At 41.6% G+C, this 15,710-nt stretch overlaps 2 protein-coding genes across 2 annotated transcripts in view; both read left to right on the top strand.

The window, feature by feature from the left end:
* The first annotated feature begins 3,126 nt into the window (after window positions 1-3,126).
* The window catches only part of LOC306922206 (GTPase IMAP family member 9-like), a 28,419-nt gene continuing 15,835 nt past the window's right edge, over window positions 3,127-15,710 (top strand). The window contains exon 1 of the mRNA XM_079499610.1: window positions 3,127-3,191. Coding sequence (XP_079355736.1) covers window positions 3,161-3,191 — 31 coding nt within the window. The 5' untranslated portion in view covers window positions 3,127-3,160. The remainder of the gene's footprint in view (window positions 3,192-15,710) is intronic.
* On the top strand, window positions 3,690-14,420 carry LOC306922075 (uncharacterized protein; the record flags this gene model as incomplete). The annotated part of the gene is made up of 5 exons (XM_079499464.1): window positions 3,690-3,696; window positions 4,314-5,303; window positions 6,451-6,644; window positions 14,222-14,300; window positions 14,413-14,420. The coding sequence occupies 5 exons, from the start codon at window positions 3,690-3,692 to the stop codon at window positions 14,418-14,420; spliced, it is 1,278 nt and encodes a 425-aa protein (XP_079355590.1).

The raw sequence follows: 15,710 nt of genomic DNA, 5'->3' as shown, positions 1-15,710 counted from the left end.
ATTGTAACGTGTCGGACCGCTGATTCGAACTGGCGACCTTCCGGTATCAAGACCGCTCTGCAATCCGTTCGGCCACCGCGCGCGCGTGTGTGTGTGTGTGTGTGTGCGTGCGTGCGTGCGTGCGCGTGTACACACACGCATGCATGCATGCAGGGCGTTGCTGTGAGCACTTGTCCTCAGCTGCCCTGGATAAATAAAGAACAAAAAAAAAGAAAAGATCCCGCCGCAGCATTTACAATAAATGGCCCTCTTCTTATAAACGGCAGATCTCTGACTCCCCCCACCTGAAGGGCACGTGAGGTTATAAAATAACAGAGATAACCAGAGATGTGTCAGTGAGCTGGTCGTCCTTGTTGAAGGAGCTTCATAGCTTTACTTTATACTTCCTCGGCTTATATCCTGCAGACCACTGTTGTACATAAGGATTTCAAATTTTCAGCATCGAAGCAGGTAAGACACTTAACCTCTTTACATGGATGTTAATGACAGCATTGATCAGTAGGCTATTCAGCAACAAACATTTTGCAATCATTTTCCAATTCCAAATGAGATTTTTAATTAATCTGAAACTGTTCATGAATATAATTTGATTAATTTAGTCACTTAAAGGTTTGCTGACCAAGTTTTGGTCACACCTCTGTCTACATGAAATGATACTTGCATGTTTGGAGAATTGTGTGTCATACAATGGGGACAAATGTAGACATACACATAGGTGTGTGGAGGACGGGTCCCCGAATTCCCTATACATTAGACCCTATGCAGTTTACTCACTTGTTTATTTTACTATTCTGCACTGGTGGACAAACAACCCCAGAACTTTAGTAAAGATACTCCAGGTCAAATATTATTACTCAACTACAAGTGAAGGTTGCTCTGTCACATTCTCACTTGAGTTAAAGTAGGCTACGTATTCAAACATGAACATGCTTTTTTGTTTTTTAAAGTACCCGATTATTCAAAAGTGCATTTTACCCCACAAAAATCAAAGGCTTTCCATAAAGGAAATATCGATAATAGTCTACATACAAGACGTGTTGTGAGCTTACATCTGCTATATTTGAAATGGGGCTTCAAATTGTACTTTTTCGCATCCTAGAAATTAATTGGAGTCAAAAGTAAAATTTGAAATGTATAGTGGAGTGAAAGTCATACAAATGAGTACGAAGTACCAAAAAGTAGCAGAAATAGAAAATAATATCCACAGGAGTAATTTAGCAGAAATCCAAATATTTCACGGTAATAATAAAGCAACGATTCATGTATGTATTAAAAAATAAATAATGATGATGATTTTTGTGTGGTAATAAACAATAGCATAATTTCCTGCAGTGAAGTTGTATTATGTGTTTAGCGTGATGTCATTTCAGTTAATGATAATATCATATTAGAATAATTAATATATCGATGCTGTCAGGCAGAAACCAGATAACAAAAAAATTGAAATCTTTTGTATATTTCTTCATAGATCAATCAACGCTATTGAACACTTATGTCTGTGTGTTGGTGTATTTATCTATTTATCTATGTATTACTAACTTCCTTACTTATTCCCCTTCTCTGCTCTCAGAACACAGTCAAAGAACCACCACAAGGTGCAGGAGGAACGCCTCGTCACCTTGGGTCTCGTTTCCCCGTCTTCAGGTGAGTGACAGCATCTCAGGCAACATGTTGCTGTCCGGAGGAAACCTCATAACTCCATTTTTGAGGTTTTTGATTTTATTCCATAAATCACCCTTTACATCTGTGTGTTGTTTTCGAAAATATTGAACGAATGGAAAGTAGTAAAAACAACTCATTGGAGAAAACCTCTTAACTCCATTGGACCCTCAAACTGTCTGCTAAAACAGCTAACTCCACCACCTCTCCGTCTCATGCAAGTAATTGACAATATCTAAAGTCACAACACCAACTTTGATGAGGCAGTATTGGATCGTTCAAAAAAATATAAGGTTTTCCTTAAAAATATATATTTTTCATTTCCTGAAAAATGAACATTTTGGAGTTATGAGGTTTCCTCCGGACAGCAGAGATATACTCATTCACAGGGAGCATTCCAGGCAACATGTACCGAGTCATTCACAGGGATGTGCTCATGTGGACTTTGTATTATTTTGCGTGCACGTGCAGTGGATTGATCACCGATTGAAATAACCTCTTTAATGTAGGCCTATTTATTAACCCACAATATAGCCTACTCTATTTTTCAAATTCTATTCTATTCTATTCACTTGCATAATGGAGAAACTTTATAGTGTTGTCAGTCATAATTATGCATATTCAGCATTTACCTTGCAAATGTCACCTCTGTAATATAATTAGTTCATGAATCCACCAGCCACTGTTATCCAACTCTTTAGAGTTAGACCATACATGGGCAACTGGCGGCACGGGGGCCACATGCGGCCCCCACCTTCACTTAATGTGGCCCTCGGGTTAAAACATGACCCGCTTTAATTACTTCAGTCTAAATTAGTAGTTTAATGAGTAGTAATAAAATGTTAGTCTTTTTTTTATGTCCAATGTATATATATCTAGTTTATAAAGTTATAACATAACTATATAATTGAAGGCATTTGAAATTAAATAAAAATGTTACTTCAGGATTTCAATTCAAATAGCAAAATAGCTGATATAAAAGCTCAAACGTTAAGTGTGTGTTTGTGTGTGTGCGTGCGTGCGTGCGTGCGTGCGTGAGTGCGTGCGTGCGTATTGATGACCACTCACCAGCTAATGATCAAACATGTTTTGATGCCTAAAGACAGATGATATGTGATAATTTATCAATAGATTTATATCAATTCATTAATCAATTGTATTCATAAGAAGCCGTGACACTGACTCCTCAAACCCTTATAGATTGGCATGCTACTTCACCTGCCACATGCTGTCGCGTGCGTGCGTGCGTGCGTGCGTGCGTTATATTTCAGTGGGAGTAATGAATGTGTTCTTCACTCCACCTTATCAAACTGGCTATTTACCTTTTTGTGTGAATGCATCTGAAATGGACATTCTACATTGCATGCTATAGTGAAAGGGCAACATCAGACAATGTCCGACCCGACCTGATTCCCCGGACATGTGCCAGTGTTCATATGAGAAAGGGGCTAATGGTACAAATGTCTCTCTCTCTAGTAAGAAAAACACCCTCAAAACAGACATGGCTTCAGGGAGCAACAGGGGACTTGATGGTATGTATCTTGGCAGGAGATGCATTTTGTTTTATTTTTGAAAGAGGGAATGGCGTGATCTTTTAACCCCTAAAACATGGTCATCAGGTACTATGATTAGAGAAAGTGTTAAAATTATGTTTTTATGTGGCCACACCCACCAGCTCATTAAGTATGCCTGGTTTTCAGGTGGGTGGTGATGGTTGGTGATCCACCTGAACTGAAGCCACACCCACAGCTGTTGTTTGATAAAGGGGGAGGGGTTAGGGGAGGGGATGATAAATAATGATATTGTGTCACTATATCTGTATTTCGATTGAACCTTTTCACTCAAGGCTTTCAGCTTTCAGATCGAAGAAAACAAAAATACACAGGGAAGACATATTTAAATATTCTAACCACACCTGGGGGTCTATTAGACTCTAATAGACTCTAACTATTACTCTAATAATTAGAGTAATGGTAACTCAATAGACACATACAAAACAGAAAAAATCACGGAACTCCATCTTTAACCACATGAACCGTAGCATCTCTACTCTGGGGGAACATTTGGCAAAACCATACAAGCTCACAAAGACGACCTTTCCACCGGTTGGTTCCCAATGGGAACCGGTTCAGTTCTTTTTGGTTTTGGTGGGAAAAACTAGACCTATATTAAATATGTTAAAATGTTTATATGATCAATACAAGTAAATGAATACACAGTAGTATCTTTTTCATATTTTCGATTATTTCGCATATTTTCCTACATCATGCCTCATTTGCATATTTAAAAATATAAAATTTGTAAAATCATTGTCTTTGTGTAAGTACTCAATTGGGGAAGTTTCATGGTGATAACAATTTAATATAGGTATGGTTTTGCCCACTCAATTCATAATTAACGTTCCAATTTTGGAGCTCTGGCTCAGGGACTAAGAACCTAAAAGAACTTAACCGGTTCCCATTGGGAACCAACCGGTGGAAAAGGGGCCAAAGTGTTGCGCTAGATCTATTTTAGAAAGAGAAAGGAAAGAGACCCCTAGCTGGACTCCTGTCAAATAGGCTATAGTGTTTAGGTGGTTAATGAAGACAAGCAAAAAGCAGTTTTGGAAACCACAAATGTTTAGCCTCATTAACCAGATCCTTTTAATCCACCAGATATCATAAATGATGAAGAACTTCGCATTGTGATGGTTGGGAAGACTGGAAATGGAAAGAGCGCCACTGGAAACACCATCCTGGGTTTTAAAGCTTTTGACTCCAAGTTTAAAACTAGATCTGTGACAGTCAACTGTCAGAAAGTCAGAGGTGTAATGGCTGGTAGAAAGGTCGCCGTTGTTGACACGCCAGGCTTGTTCGACACCACGTTTAGCAAAGCAGAAACCATTAGAGAGATCACACAGTGTGTTAGTTTTGCTTCTCCTGGTCCACATGTGTTCCTGATTGTGATCAAACTGGATAGATTCACAGAAGAGGAGCAGAGATCTGTGCAAATGATTCAGGAAATGTTTGGCCAAAGATCACATGCATACTCCATGATTCTGTTCACTCATGGTGACCGACTTGAGGATGAAACGATTGAAGAAATGTTGAACGATGATCCAGTACTACAAGGAATAACCAACACATGTGATGGTCGCTATCACGTCCTCGACAACAAAAAAACGGACCCCTCTCAGGTCACTGAGCTGCTGGCGAAAATCATGTCGATGGTGGAGATGAATGGAGGAAGCCACTACACCACTGCAATGTTCCAGGCAGCGGAGAGAGCACTGGAGGAGGAGAAACAGAGAATTCTCAGAGAGAATGAAGAGAAGAGACACAAAGAGATGGCAGAACTGGAGAGGAAATATGAAAAAGAGGCTAAGAAAAAAGCAGAGAAAATGATGAAAGAACAACAAAAACAAGCAGACCGAGCTGCTAGAGAGAATGAGGAGAGGAGACGCAAAGAGATGGAAGAAATTAAGAGAAATTATGACCTCATGAGAGAGGCTCTGAAAGCTAAGGAGGACGAAGAGACGAGACGCAAAGAGGCAGAAGAACTGAAGAGACAATATGACAGAAAGGCTCTGGAAAAAGAAGAGCAATTTAAGAAAGAACAACTGGAAGAACAAGCAAGAATTGCCAGAGAGATGGAAGAGAGGAAACGTAAGGAGATGGAAGAACAGAGAGAGGCTCACGAAAGAGAAATGAAAGAGATGCAAGATCGACACCAGAGAGAAGCAAGAGATACTGCGGAGAGAACGTTCACGAAAATTGGACGTAATCTCGGAGAGCAAATTGCAGGAGAAACTGGTGCAAAAATAGGGGCCGCTATAGGAGAAACAGTTGATACCGTTGTAGCGCCTATTGTTGCTGTTTTAGAGCTTGTTGACAAAGCTATTGACAAAGTTAAAGACAACTGCAGTATCCAATGAAGGTGCATGGTTTAGCCATAATACATCGACAAAAAATAAAAACCAGCCCAGTCACAATTCCAACCTCCTCCTCATTTGAACACCTGTTTTTGAGTGGTGTAAACCACTCCTACAACTGGCTTTGTTAGTCTGTGCAGAAAAAATGAGCATGGTTGCTATGTTCACCCTGTTCACCCCGGGTGTGATTTCATTACGTCAGACATGATTTCATTACGTCAGACAGGCTATATAAGACCTTACACCACTCAGTTCACACGGGTGTGATTTTTTAAACTACCTGGCCCCAAACCCCTGGTTACTGCAGTCATCTACCGCCCCCCCAAACCCAACCCTTCATTTACCTCTGACTTTTACACATTCCTCACCCAGCTCTGTGCCATCTCTCCATCTGTCTTACTACTTGGTGATCTCAACTGTCACGTGGACTCACTCAACTCCCCACCTGCCATTGAATTCCTGGACATTCTAAACTGTTTTAATATCACCCAGCATGTAGTTTTCCCACACACAGAAAAGGTCACACAGACGTGACAGACCTGATCTGCACTACCGGAACCTCCATCAGCAACCTTTCCAACTCCGGCTCCATGCCCTCTCCACCTTCTCTGACCACCTGGCCCTCACCGTGGACATTGACATCCCCACCCCTGCCATCAAGCACAAACGCCTCATCACATTTCGCAACCTCAAATCCATCCAGCCCCCCGCTCTCTCCTCCCTCCTGACTGACACAATTTCTGACCACTCACTCACCCAGAATGCCTCCCCGACTGAACTAGTTAACAACTACAATAATGCCCTCTCCACCTGCCTAAATCAGCTTGCTCCTACTAAAACAAAACCTGTCTCTTACACCCACTCTGCCCCCTGGTACACAGACCACCTCCGCCACCTTAAGGCTGAGGGCCGCAAGCTCGAACGGCTAGTCAAAAGAACCGGTCTAACTGTTCACTCTGAGGTCTACAACTCACACCAGCAGCAATACAAGGAAGCCCTCAACAGTGCACACACCTCCCACTACTCCTCCATTATCCAATCTGGCAGCAATAACCCCAAAACGCTCTTCTCCACTGTCAGCAACCTGCTCAAACCCATGGACACCACCACCTCCTCCTTCACTACCACTAAATGTGAATCATTTCTCACATTTTTTTCAAACCAAAATAGACAAACATTCACTCTGAACTAGCCATCCCCTCCTTCACCACCACCCCGGATCCTGGACCCCTCCATTCTCTGGTCAACCACTATCTTCACCGAGATCACCATATCTGACCTATCCGCCATAACCTCTGGCATGAAGGCATCCACTTGCATCCTGGACCCCATGCCCTCCTCCCTAGTTATGGCCTGCCTACCAGCTCTCTCCCCAAACATCACCAACATCATTAACACCTCCTTGTCCACTGGTTTCATCCCACCTGCCCTTAAACTGGCTGCTGTCACCACCATTCTCAAAAAACCCGGACTAGACCCTGACACCCCCAACAACTACCGCCCCATCTCCAATCTCCCTTTCATCTCCAAAATCCTAGTCGCCTCCCAACTTAAATCACACCTGGACTTAAACAACCTCTATGAAACATTCCAATCTGGTTTCCGCTCAATGCACAGCACAGAAACAGCCCTTTTCAAAGTCACCAATGACATCTTACTCTCCGCTGACTCTGGTTCCCTCTCCATCCTCATCGACCTCTCTGCCGCTTTTGACACCATCAATCACTCCACCCTCATCTCACGCCTTCAGTCCTCCCTTGGAATAACACACACTGCCCTCTCTTGGCTGAAATCATACCTTTTCGACCGCCACCAGTTCATCTCCATCAACAATTGTCACTCCTCCACTGCCCCAGTCACCCACGGCGTCCCCCAACTCTGTACTTGGTCCTCTCCTCTTCATTATCTACATTCTACCACTTGGGCAGATCCTCCGTCACCACAACCTCCAGTTCCACTGCTACGCCGATGACACACAACTGTACCTCTCCACCAAGACAATCACTGCTGCCACCCACTCCACCCTCACCACCTGCCTCACTGATATTAAAATATGGATGCAAAATAACCTTTTAAAACTCAACTGCAACAAATCAGAAATCCTTCTCATCGGCCCTAACTCTCTCACTAGCTCCACCCAGAACTTCACCCTCAACATCGATGGCTCCACTGTTACAACCTCCCCCCACATCCGTAACCTTGGTGTCACATTTGACTCAACCCTCTCATTCCTCCCCCACATAAACCAGATCACCAAAACCGCCTTCTTCCACCTCAGGAATATCGCCCGCCTCCGGCCCTCTCTGACTTTCCCTGCTGCCGAAACCCTCATCCACGCATTCATCACATCCCGGATTGACTACTGCAACAGCATCCTCAACGGCACCACCTCCAAAGTCCAGAGACCACATTACACCCGTCTTCCACGACCTACACTGGCTCCCCGTCAAACAAAGAATTCACTACAAAATCCTGCTCACCACCTACAAAGCTCTCAATAACCTGGCTCCCCCCTACCTCTCCGATCTTCTTGAACCATATGTCCCCCTCCGCTCCCTCAGGTCCAGTGAAGCCAACCTCCTGAAGGTCCGCAAGGCCAAGTACCGCGCCTGGGGGGACAGGGCCTTCTACGTTTCGGCAACCAAACTCTGGAATGAACTCCCGAACCATCTCAGAGTTGCTCTCTCTCTCCTCTCATTCAAAACCTCAATCAAAACCCACCTCTTCAGGATAGCTTTCCCCAGCTAAGGTCTGGTTAGGATATCCCCCCCTTCCCTCGTTTATCCTTTTATCTTTTTAACCTTGTACTGTTGTTGTATCTGCTATGTTTTGCTTTGTTTTTTTCCTAATAAAGTCTGTTCCTAGTGTTCTTATGTAAAGCGCTTTGGGTATTTAGAAAAGCGCAATATAAATTTGAGCTATTATTATTATTAGCTATTACAACGGTTAAGACAATATTACAAAGGTTTAGCTTTTGTGAGCGCCCCAGACAGTTTTTAAGTTGGTTGATTTAGTATTTAGATATATATTAATTTGATCCTATACAAACCCCTTGTAATTTCGTGAAGGGGGCGTGTTTTTTCAATGGCTTTTTTCATCTAGTTTATTCTATTTTATTATTTTATTTGAATGCTTTCATTTTCGACAAAAAAACCAAAACAAAAAATATAATAAAAAAGTACATGCCTCCCTCACATATTAGATAATTAAAAGGACCCTACTAGGCATGTAACGATTCACTCAACTCACAATATGATTTGAATCACGATATTAGGTTCACGATACGATTTTTCACGATTTGTATATTTTAAAAACACAAATTATATTTGTTCAAGATCAAGCTAAAAATGACTTCTACTGTAATTGTGTAATAAAATGTAATGAAAGGTTTGACCACTGCAGCTGTGCTTTTGGAGTCATGTATTTTAAACCCATGCATGATTGTTCATCAATTTGTGTGAATGTCAAAATAAAATAATGTAATGTAAGAAAATGTGATATAACAGTCAATATTATGTAAACTAATTATACAAATTACTTTTGTTTACAATCTAGGTGTTGATCTCAATATTGATGACCATCCATCCCGAATATCCTTCGGGACAATAAAGATTATTATTATACTCGCCAGCTAATGATCAAACATGTTTTGATGCCAAAAAACAGATGATATGTGAACATGTATCAATAGATTTATATCAATTAATGTATCAATTGTATTGTATAAGAAGCCATGACACTGACTCCTCAAACCTCTCAATGTCTCATAATTAGATATATAGATTGGCATGCTACCTCACCTGCCACATGCTTTGTCTGTGTGCGCGTGCCGTGCGTGCGCCCTAATAAAGTAAAAATAACCTTTTTTATGTTATTCATAATTTCAGTTGGGTCTCACCAGTTAGCAATTAGAGGATGCTTTACTTAAAGTCAATGTGAATTCCTTTCCTTTTGCCTTTCCTCACCCAGAATGCCCAAACCCAGCTCTGTACTGACAACGTTAGATCTGACAGTTCTCAGGTTGGGGGAATACCAGCAGCCTCTTTCACATGCGTTCCTATACACTGGCACATTAAACTGTGTACACCAGGCAGGGGCTGCCTTAAGACTCTGGGGTCGATTTCAAGAGCTAACTTGGGGTCCCCATATCATAGGGGGTCCTTCAAAGGGACCCCTAAATTGACACTTATTAGCCCACGGACCCCCATGTGAAAAAGGTATGCCAGGGACCCCGAAGATTATTACGGCTCTAGCAGTGATTTTAAACCTGTTTAATTTCAAGGACCCCCAGTTTGACCTGCATTGATTGATTGATTGATTGATTGATTTATTAACAGTTTTCAGAATTACAGTACATTTCAAGTACAACTTAATACAAAAACTGTTAACTTTGAGTGGATGACACCATAAAGCATTACACTTGTTTACAATAGGGCCCACCATTTTCAATTCATCAAAACATTTAGAGACGTACGAATATACACAGCTATATAGTCAAAACAGGAAATCATCATATAGGTAAAAAGGGAAAAGAAAAATATACAGTGAGGGGGGGAAAGGGGTGGGTGGGGGATTCAGATTTTACGGGAGCCAGTTTCAAATTGCAGCCGTCCGTAGGTGCCCTTTGAGAGCAGTTTTGAAGGATGTCTTAATGACTGTTGGTAGGGCGTTCCACATTTTGGTGGCATAGGAGCGAAATTAATGTAGTCCCTCGTTTGTGCTGAATCTTAGTCTACGGACCCCCATTTAATGGCATTTCTATCTCTGAGACCCTAATTTATATTGTACAAAGGATTTTCAGATGGGGGTATGTTGCCATGTAATTATTATTTAGGACGTATTTGACATGTAAAGGTTTCAGAACCACTGTTGTAATGGGACAACAGCCAGGTTGACCCCATAGAGGGCAGGAAGGTTTGGTGGTGCGAAGGAAAAATAAAATACAGCTGTAAATCTTGTCCACACTGTCTTCCAACAACAGGTGTTCACATGCAGCCATCTGCCTTGCATGGGTCTGGGAGGCTACAATGGAAACAGGCCGATAAAAGCTTGTCTAAATTAGGGGATGGCAGGGACGATATGAACATTTCCAACATAATTGTGATTATGATATTATCACCATCATCAATATGTGCTCGAAAGGCCACTTTTGTTAAAGTACCAGTTTATCCATTTGCACGCAGAATGCAACGCAACGCAACACAGTGGGTGGATCTTTGGCGTAAGAAGGCTATGGACACTATGGAAACCCGCCTTCTAGTGCATCGTTAGGCAGTTATTTAATGTTTTTTTATTTTATTTTAGTTAACACGAGAACAATGGCTTCCATTATAGCATTTGCCAGTAGCATATATGCTTGTCTCAAAGATTAAGCCATGCATGTCTAAGTACAAATGGCTTGTACCGAGATAAGCATACTTCCTGGCATTTCCCAAGGACTGTCTAAAGAGGACGAGACGCGAAGACCGTACGGGCGACGCCATGTTGCTCCATGGTGCTCCATGGAAGGAAAGAAACATGCGCAGTTGAGACCAGGAAGTTGTACATGCACAAATTTGGGCATGTACAACTTCCTGGTCTCAACTGCGCATGTTTCTTTCCTTAAATGTTCTAAGGGGGGGCAAGGGTTGGCATAGTCCACCCAAACGTGCGTCCTGCCCACCCAATCAAAGGTTAAATGGTAAATGGTGCATTTATATAGCGCCTTTATCCAAGGCGCTTTACATGCATTACATTCACCCATTCACACACACACATTTATACACTGATGGCAGCGGAAACCATGCAAGGCACCAACCAGCACATCGGAAGCATTTAGGGGTTCAGTGACTTGCTCAAGGACACTTCGACACTAACTCTGGGGGAGTCCGGGTTCGAACTGGCAACCTTACGGTTACCATCCAGCCACTCTACCCCTGAGCCACCGCGCGCGTGCGTGCGTGCGTGCGTGCGTGCGTGTGTGTGTGTGTATATATGGCCAAACTTAAGTAATTGTTAATTTTATTAACTGTCCTACGTCAAACTGAATATCAGTGCATGGTCAAAGGACGGCAGTGAAGCAAGACTTTTATTGCAGTGAATGGAATGAAGTTGGCACGGACCATCATCTTTTAGGTAACTGTGTTGCTGTTGGACAGATACTGCATAAACAATATACAAGCATAATTATCAAAAGGACAAAGGACACTGTACTTTAATCATCTGCAATAAAAGCCCTTTGACTGCTGATATTCACCGTTTGACGTGGACAGTCAATACAAATGAACAATTACTTGATTACAGTATTCCATAATACATTTGTTTTGGCCTCGCATTAACTTTATGCACCTCACTGAGCCGCTGGACAGACTCACAATTCAATTCATACACAGTATATTCTTTCCTTTTTCTTCTTTTTTCTCCATTCATTTATGATTTCTTACTTTAATTTAATCAATGCTAAATATCTCTGTATTCCAATATTCCGGTAATCATTTCCATAGTGTGTTTATTTCAGTAGCAGGGGCTTCCCAGTCTCTCCACCTCCACCAGGGATGGTTCTAAGGGGACGGGTGTGTGCAGACCCCACCCAAATGGGCGTGACGCTGTGTCCTGTCCTGCCCACCCAATCAAAAGTTATGGAGAATATTTATTTGTAGCCCATATACAACATACCACAAAATATCAGTACCATTTATCAGTTCTGATTGGGTGGGCAGCATCTTTAGAGAAATTGAACCCATCTGAACATAAATGCTGTTAACCGACAGGAAGTGGCGTGCACATAGACACTAGGTGGTGCTAGAGCACCTGCCCTTTTGCCCTCTGGACAGCAATGTGCTCTTTTGAATGTTCGTTTTTTGTTAATTTTATTTTGTACAGTGTACAGTATGGCCCATGGTAGTAGTAGTAAGTAGCCTTGCCGAGCCATGTGTGTGTGTGTGTGTGTGTGTGTGTGTGTGTGTGTGTGAAATGATTACTATATTTACCCAGGGTATCTGGGCTAAGCTCAAGAACTTGTTTCCAGCCAGGCCCTGCTCATAGAACATTTCATCGTAGTGGTTCAATGCCTTGTTCAAGGGCACTTCAGCGGTGGTAATTGTAAAGTGTCGGACCGCTGATTCGAACTGGCGACCTTCCGGTATCAAGACCGCTCTGCAATCCGTTCGGCCACCGCGCGCGCGCGCGTGTGCGTGCGTGCGTGCGTGCGTGCGTGTGTGTGCGCGCGCGCGTGTACACACACACGCATGCATGCATGCAGGGCGTTGCTGTGAGCACTTGTCCTCAGCTGCCCTGGATAAATAAAGAACAAAAAAAAAGAAAAGATCCCGCCGCAGCATTTACAATAAATGGCCCTCTTCTTATAAACGGCAGATCTCTGACTCCCCCCACCTGAAGGGGACGTGAGGTTATAAAATAACAGAGACAACCAGAGATGTGTCAGTGAGCTGGTCGTCCTTGTTGAAGGAGCTTCATAGCTTTACTTTATACTTCCTCGGCTTATATCCTGCAGACCTACACTGTTGTACATAAGGATTTCAAATTTTCAGCATCGAAGCAGGTAAGACACTTAACCTCTTTACATGGATGTTAATGACAGCCTTGATCAGTAGGCTATTCAGCAACAAACATTTTGCAATCATTTTCCAATTCCAAAGGAGATTTTTAATTAATCTGAAACTGTTCATGAATATAATTTGATTAATTTAGTCACTTAAAGGTTTGCTGACCAAGTTTTGGTCACACCTCTGTCTACATGAAATGATAATTGCATGTTTGGAGAATTGTGTGTCATACAATGGGGACAAATGTAGACATACACATAGGTGTGTGGAGGACGGGTCCCCGAATTCCCTATACATTAGACCCTCTGCAGTTTACTCACTTGTTTATTTTACTATTCTGCACTGGTGGACAAACAACCCCAGAACTTTAGTATAGATACTCCAGGTCAAATATTATTACTCAACTACAAGTGAAGGTTGCTCTGTCACATTCTCACTTGAGTTAAAGTAGGCTACGTATTCAAACATGAACATGCTTTTTTTAGTACCCGATTATTCAAAAGTGCATTTTACCCCACAAAAATCAAAGGCTTTCCATAAAGTAAATATCGATAATAGTCTACATACAAGACGTGTTGTGAGCTTACATCTGCTATATTTGAAATGGGGCTTCAAATTGTACTTTTTCGCATCCTAGAAATTAATTGGAGTCAAAAGTCAAATTTGAAATGTATAGTGGAGTGAAAGTCATACAAATGAGTACGAAGTACCAAAAAGTAGCAGAAATAGAAAATAATATCCACAGGAGTAATTTAGCAGAAATCCAAATATTTCACGGTAATAATAAAGCAACGATTCATGTATGTATTAAAAAATAAATAATGATGATGATTTTTGTGTGGTAATAAACAATAGCATAATTTCCTGCAGTGAAGTTGTATTATGTGTTTAGCGTGATGTCATTTCAGTTAATGATAATATCATATTAGAATAATTAATATATCGATGCTGTCAGGCAGAAACCAGATAACAATTTTTTTTAAATCTTTTGTATATTTCTTCATAGATCAATCAACGCTATTGAACACTTATGTCTGTGTGTTGGTGTATTTATCTATTTATCTATGTATTACTAACTTCCTTACTTATTCCCCTTCTCTGCTCTCAGAACACAGTCAAAGAACCACCACAAGGTCCAGATCCAGGGGAACGCCTCGTCACCTTGGGTCTCGTTTCCCCGTCTTCAGGTGAGTGACAGCATCTCAGGCAACATGTTGCTGTCCGGAGGAAACCTCATAACTCCATTTTTGAGGTTTTTAATATTTTGTATTTATTTTATTATTTCGCGTGCACGTGCAGCGGAGTGATCACCGATTGAAATAACCTCTTTAATGTAGGCCTATTTATTAACCCACAATATACTCTATTTTTCAAATTGTATTCTATTCTATTCACTTGCTTAATGGCGAAACTTTATAGTGTTGTCAGTCATAATTATGCATATTCAGCATTTACCTTGCAAATGTCACCTGTAATATAATTAGTTCATGAATCCACCAGCCACTGTTAACCAACTCTTTAGAGTTAGACCATACATGGGCAACTGGTGGCACGGGGGCCACATGCGGCCCCCACCTTCACTTAATGTGGCCCTCGGGTTAAAACATGACCCGCTTTAATTACGTCTAAATTAGTAGTTTAATGAGTAGTAATAAAATGTTGTCTTTTTTTATGTCCAATGTATATATCTAGTTTATAAAGTTATAACATAACTATAATTGAAGGCATTTGAAATTAAATAAAAATGTTACTTCAGGATTTCAATTCAAAAAGCAAGATAGCTGATCTACAAGCTCAAACGTTGTGTGTGTGTGTGTGTGTGTGTGTGTGTGTGTGTGTGTGTGTGTGTGTGTGTGTGTGTGTGTGTGCGTGCGTGCGTGCGTGCGTGCGTATTGATGACCACTCACCAGCTAATGATCAAACATGTTTTGATGCCTAAAGACAGATGATATAATTTATCAATAGATTTATATCAATTCATTAATCAATTGTATTCATAAGAAGCCATGACACTGACTCATCAAACCCTTATAGATTGGCATACTACTTCACCTGCCACATGCTGTCGCGTGCGTGCGTGCGTGCGTGCGTGCGTGCGTGCGTTATATTTCAGTGGGAGTAATGAATGTGTTCTTCACTCCACCTTATCAAACTGGCTATTTACCTTTTTGTGTGAATGCATCTGAAATGGACATTCTACATTGCATGCTATAGTGAAAGGGCAACATCAGACAATGTCCGACCCAACCTGATTCCCCGGACATGTGCCAGTGTTCATATGAGAAAGGGGCTAATGGTACAAATGTCTCTGTGTCTCTCTCTCTCTCTCTCTCTCTCTCTCTAGTAAGAAAAACACCCTCAAAACAGACATGGCTTCAGGGAGCAACAGGGGACTTGATGGTATGTATCCTGGCAGGAGATGCATTTTGTTCTATTTTTGAAAGAGGGAATGCCGTGATCTTTTAACCCCTAAAACATGGTCATCAGGTACTATTATTAGAGAAAGTGTTAAAATTATGTTTTTATGGTGATGGTTGGTGATCCACCTGAACTGAAGCCACACCCACAGCTGTTGTTGTTTGATAAAGGGGGAGGGG

This window comes from Electrona antarctica, assembly GCF_951216825.1.
Source record: "Electrona antarctica genome assembly, chromosome: 4".
NCBI classification, from domain to species: domain Eukaryota; kingdom Metazoa; phylum Chordata; class Actinopteri; order Myctophiformes; family Myctophidae; genus Electrona; species Electrona antarctica.
The sequence above is the reverse complement of the archived record's forward strand: the minus strand, read 5'-3'. Positions and strand labels throughout refer to the sequence as shown.